The following is a 5,808-nucleotide window of genomic DNA, read 5'->3' as shown; positions in this document are numbered from 1 at the left end:
GCGGAGACAGGCCCAGGAGGACAACATGGTGGAGCTTCTAGTGAAAGACGGGAAGAGGCCAAACGCACTTGCTTCTTCCCCTTAGTGTCTCTTAGTAAGACAGCCACAGTTTGCCTTGTTTATGCCTATTGTCCCAGCATAATTAGTAACTGGCTCCCTCTTTCTCTTTATGGATTATGTTTTAGCTCTCCTGTTGTAAGCCTTCATGTTCTAGTTTCTTTTCTTTTTTATAGTAAGATAGGCCTGTGACTGCTTTAGGCTAGGATGACTTCTCCTTCCCCATGTCAATACCCTCTGCCAGTTCTAAAGCCTAAATGAAAACCAGAGTTTGAGAAGACACGGGATGGGGAAAAAATTATGCCTAAGATAGGGCTAAATATGCTTCCATTTCATATTATTTCAACCAGTTCACTAGGTGCAGAATCTATAAAAAATAATCTGGTCAAAGGCCTAGCTATTAATATTACAAAAATTTATTTTTCCTGTAAAAATCCATTCTAGCCATGGCGAGTAGGTAAGAATTCTGGAATTTGGACCAGAGGGGGGGAAAAAAATCTTCCTGTCACAACTAATACATAATTAAAAAAGAAAAAACAAAGGAAGACAAATGCCATGTGACTTCACTAATATGTGAAGAATAAAAAACAAAATAAACAAAACAAAAACAAACTCATAGATACAAAGAAAAAAACTGATGGTTGCCAGATGGGAGGAGGGTTAGGGGGATGGGTGAAAAAGGTGAAGGGATTAAGTACAAATTGGCAGTTACAAAAATAGTCACGGAGATGTAAAGTATGACACAGGGAATATAGTCAATAATATTGTAATAACTATATATGGTGTCAGATGGGTACCACCTGACTTATCGGGATGATCACGTCACAAGTTATATAAATGTCTAACTACTATGTGTACACCAGAAACTGATATTGTATGTCAACTATAATTTACATATATATATAAATAAAAATCTTAGGTTCTACTTTTCCAACCTACTCAGGTCCAAATGGAAATGTGTTTGTTGAGGAATAGAGGTAGTCTGAGATATACCAGTGATATGAAATATCTAATTTCTAATACTATTTCTTTCATGATTCTTTTCCTTGAAGACAAGGTCTCTACCTTCATTTAAACCAAAGCTCATTACAAGCCTATGTGTATTCAGAAGTCCAATTTACATACTAAAATCGTGACTAAAACATTCTATACATACTCCAAAGAATATAAAATTGGTATTCAACACATGTTATTTCAAAGAATTGCATGGAAATATAAAAACTAGGCTTAAAAAATTTCATATTAACAATATGAAGATAAAATACACTGGCGGTATCTTGGGTGAAAAACTTACAATTTCACTCACATATGAAACAAGAAATTTCTAGAATAAACCTGAACAACTACAGGCATCTAATATATTGGCAGATATTTCCTATTTCTACATTATCTAGTACTGAAAACCCTCTCCTCAGTTCCAATGCTCCTACCATAATCGTCAATTGTTTCTTTGCAATTAATTACTGTATTGCTTTTTTCTTCTTCACAATTCTATCACACCAGCCCTACCTCATAGCACCACCAACACAACAGCCACAGCAGCTAGTTACTGAGCGCTCACTAGGTGACAGGTGCTTCTCTGAGAGCTTTATGTGAATTAACTAATTTAATCCTCATAACAATCTTTTAAGAAATATTATCCCTAACTATAGAAGTGAGAAAATGAAGCAAAGAGAAGATAAGCTCATAAATGACAGTACTGGAATCTGAACCCAAGCAATAATCATATCCTTTCATTAGAGTCACAAAGCACTTCGCACCTTCAAAAATCTGCGTCCTGGTTACACAATCTCATCTCTCTTCTTGAAATTCACTCAACATAATGAGGCTCAATGATTACTGTCATTAAAACATTCCCCTGTTCAACAATCTATTTTGCCAAAAAATTAGTTTTAGGCAAAATGAATGTGTACAAAGCAGGTGTTCAAGATTCTTTTCGATCTGGACCCGGCTTCTTTCTGGCCTCATTCTCTAGCCCATCCCACGAACACTACGCTCTAGGTGACTGGGACCACATGCTCATTCTCCTCCAGGGCACAGAATGTAACAGGCACCAAAAATGTTTGCTAGATTAATGACTAAAAGGCTTCATGGTTTTTCTGATACCTAACTGTAGGTTACTGAAGTGGCAGGTTCATGAGCCTTCTTTATGAATTCCTTAAAAAGTAGTAAGATAATGTTAACTGTGTAAAAATTCAAAATTTCACTCATATCAAAATAAATTAATTCAGAACCATTAAATCAGATTTTTTTTTTCTCTTTTCTTTAGCAAAAAGGTAGCAACTGGCAGTAATATCCAACAGTGTGATTCAAGAAATAAAAGGACTCAGTACTACCAAGAATTTTACTACTAACCTGTTGAGGAGTAATGGTATCTCTATAGCTTGGTAAAATTTTTAGGGTGACACTCCCACTGATATTTTTCAGTAATTCTTGTAATTCCTTTGGATTGTTTCCAACCTCGTGGCCATTGACCTCTTTAATGATATCTCCCACGTGAAGCAGGCCTTGTCGATCGATCATGCCTCCATGGAGGATTCGGGCAATTACCAGATCATTATTTTCAACCCGAAATGTTACACCCTAAAGGAAATAAGGAATGAAATTGTCACTGAGTTCAGATTTTTAGGGAAAAGTCTTATGAATATGTATACATAAGAAAACACTTCTAAAAGTAGGTACATGAATCCTCCTATTGTTCCCATGTTCTCTCCTGTCTCAATATCCTAATCTCATTGAACCGTGTGTTCCTGAATACCACCCATTACCTTAAAACTGAAACGCATCAGGCTGCATTCCACAGGATACAGGGAAGCTCAAAGACTAAGAAGAGATAGCTGTGCATTCTGATGGCCTTGTTCCCGGCTTTTCTTTTATTCCCATTTTTACTGTTCTTACGGTCGGGACCCAGGAATAATTTTAGCAGGAAACTGTAAACTTCACTATCTAAGGAGCCCTTCCGCATCTTCAATTTTAATAACAACTTTCTTCTGTGTTTTGATACTGTCATTAGCCAGCAACCTGAGATCATTTCTTCTCAGGGTAAAGGAAAAAAATGAAGTACTTCACTTCTGAAATTTCGCTACCCATTGGCAAACTACTTCTGGCCTCTATTTCAGTTTAACTTCTTATCTTGGTTTAATTTTGTATGTTAAATCAAGTTGAGAGAGCATCAGCTGTGTATTTTATCCACAGGCCAAAAAAGACAGAACAAACACAAATAAAGTTTTCATAATGATACAAATTATGAAAAAGAAAAAAAACGAGACAGAGTAGTAACCGAACCACAAGGATGTCAGATTTCAGATTTAAGAAGGCGCTGATTTATCTACTCACCAGGGGTTCCCCAGCTCTTTTGTGAATACCAAGAATACGAATGGCATCTACTGGTAATAACTGATTATTGACAGAATTATTCATTTCCGGGCTTGATGGAGGTGAATCATAACACTTTGATGCCACAATATCATGGGCCTCCAAGAGTGACTGTAAGGGTTAAAACAGCCTGTGATTATTAATTACTGAAGATAACTTAGTTCATTATCCCCGTGGAATACTAAAAATGTCCAAGGCACACATGATTAAATCCACGAATATGAGTTAAATTAAATGCATACAGAATCTTTTAAAGAAATATAAACATATCTTTAATTATCAAAAAATACCATACTCCTCGTTTTAAAAGACTTGAAAAGACTGACAGAGTTTTGTGACTTTTTTTTAAAGTGGCATGTTCATTGGTAACTGAACTTCAATTTCCCAGGGTGGTACAACGGAGGCCCTGGATTTCATTCCCACCATCGTCATTACCATCATCATCATTCAGCATTCATCACCGATCCTTATTAATTAGTTATTACACAAACTCAGCTGGCAGGGACCCTAATTTTTACCCTAAAATTCTTATGTTAAAATGCCATATATGTTTACATGTACGAAATGTCTATTTAAAAAACGTCCAATAGAAAATGAAAAAATGTCAGCATCTTATATCAGTAATAGGAAATTTTATATTACCAATAAAGGCTATAGTCTATAAAATAAAGATTTTTAGGGAGGGGGAAAAACAAGCTAGTTACGATCTTGAATACAATATACTTTTACTTTCTACATATAATACATATGTGCTATCATCAGGAATGACTTTTTGGTCTAGCTTTCTAGGCATTTCTTATCTTTTGTATACTCATTTTTATTTTTCATTTATACTGTAATTGGGTATAGTCAACATAAAGCTAAGTTTAAAAAAATGTTTAATGGAATGCAAGTTCAAAAACAAATCAAAATAGAAAAAAGAGAGCAAATGTCAACAGGTTTAGAGGAGAAATAATCAGCAGATGGGCTTAATTGGTAATTTCTGGTCATTTTATGAAAATATGTGTAAGAGACTAAATAAAAATTCAAGAAGAAAAAATTTATAAATCCATACGTAAGGATTATTCCAATAAATGCTGGAAGTCACTCGAACCTCTAACCTGGGATGCTTAGTTTTCACCCTATACGCTCTTCTTAGGAAGTGTTATTCACTCCTGCGACTCAAACCACTACTTACACACTGCTAACTCCCAGTTTTAGATCTTTGGTCCAGAACTCTCATGAGCTTCAGATTCCCATACTGAAAACTTGCCTACGACTGGACAAAATGATGGTAATTGGAAAAATCAGTAAGAGTTAAGGATTATAGAAGGTTGAAATATATTGAATTAATTAAAAATCCATAAGTCCACAGTGCTATTTAAAAAAACAAAGGACTGAAAAAACATATTTGTTACTATTTAAGAGTGCTATTTTAAACTATACATTGAAATTTGGTAAAGGAAGGATTAAACATTTCCTTGACTTTCAAGCAGGAAAAGCAGTATAGGTTAGCTAAAAGCTCTACTTTATTTAAGGAAAAGCTCTACTTTATTTAAGAACATCAGCTAATAAATGTAGAATGAGAGAATTTGAAAAATGTCATTTTGCAACTTCCAAGGAAGATACTGATTCAGGAAAGGACTGTTAATGTGTGTTCATCGGTAGGTAAACGGCCAAAAGGAAGCAGCGTTTGTATAATGCTCGAATAGTAACACATTAGATTACTTCCTAGTGCAGAGGCTTTCAAAGGAAGAATTAGACTGTCAGTGCCCTTAATCAAGGGAACTATCTCAGCATCCACAGTGGTGGCCAAGCAGGTAATATACATCTTGTGACGTAATTTAATTCATGGTGCATCACATCACTGAAGATGCAGTCTAGTTCCAAATAATTAACTTGAATCATCAACCTTTTAGACAGAACTTCTGTTTACAGGAAATAGAAGGTATAACTAACAGCACAGTAAGGCAGCAACCAGTGTAGCAATTTAGCTACACTATAATGCATTAAGGGAGCGGGGCAGGACAACGGCCTGGTCTCTTCAAAAGGTCAACTTGATAATCAAGGAAGAGAGGGATGGTCCAACCAGATGCTACACAGGGACCTAGGTTGAAAATCTGTATGTATAAACCAGCTTTAAAGAATATTTTGGCATCGAATTAAGATAGCTGAATATAGTATGTGTACTACATGAGATGGAGGTCCACTGAAATAGAAAAGTGGAAATCAATGATTGAGAAAAAAGGTAAGTAACAAAATCGCTTGTGGAAAACTACTTCAATCAGTAAAAGAAAAAAAAAAAAATATATATATATATATATATATAGACACACACACACACACACACACACACACACACACACACACACATACACACACATATACATATATATA

General features: G+C 35.3%; 1 protein-coding gene across 4 annotated transcripts in view; it reads right to left on the bottom strand.

Annotated features, from left to right (window-relative positions):
* MPP6 (membrane palmitoylated protein 6) overlaps nucleotides 1-5,808 on the bottom strand; it is a 63,790-nt gene that overhangs the window by 28,698 nt on the left and 29,284 nt on the right. For all 4 annotated transcript variants that reach the window (XM_015589520.2, XM_025046802.1, XM_015589519.2 and 1 more), the window contains exons 4-5: nucleotides 3,394-3,543; nucleotides 2,413-2,640 (exon numbers count right to left, since the gene is read on the bottom strand). In XM_015589520.2, the coding sequence (XP_015445006.1) occupies nucleotides 2,413-2,640; nucleotides 3,394-3,543 (378 nt within the window). The remainder of the gene's footprint in view (nucleotides 1-2,412; nucleotides 2,641-3,393; nucleotides 3,544-5,808) is intronic.

Source organism: Pteropus alecto, unplaced genomic scaffold (genome assembly GCF_000325575.1).
Source record: "Pteropus alecto unplaced genomic scaffold, ASM32557v1 scaffold21, whole genome shotgun sequence".
NCBI lineage: Eukaryota > Metazoa > Chordata > Mammalia > Chiroptera > Pteropodidae > Pteropus > Pteropus alecto.
The sequence above is the reverse complement of the archived record's forward strand: the minus strand, read 5'-3'. Positions and strand labels throughout refer to the sequence as shown.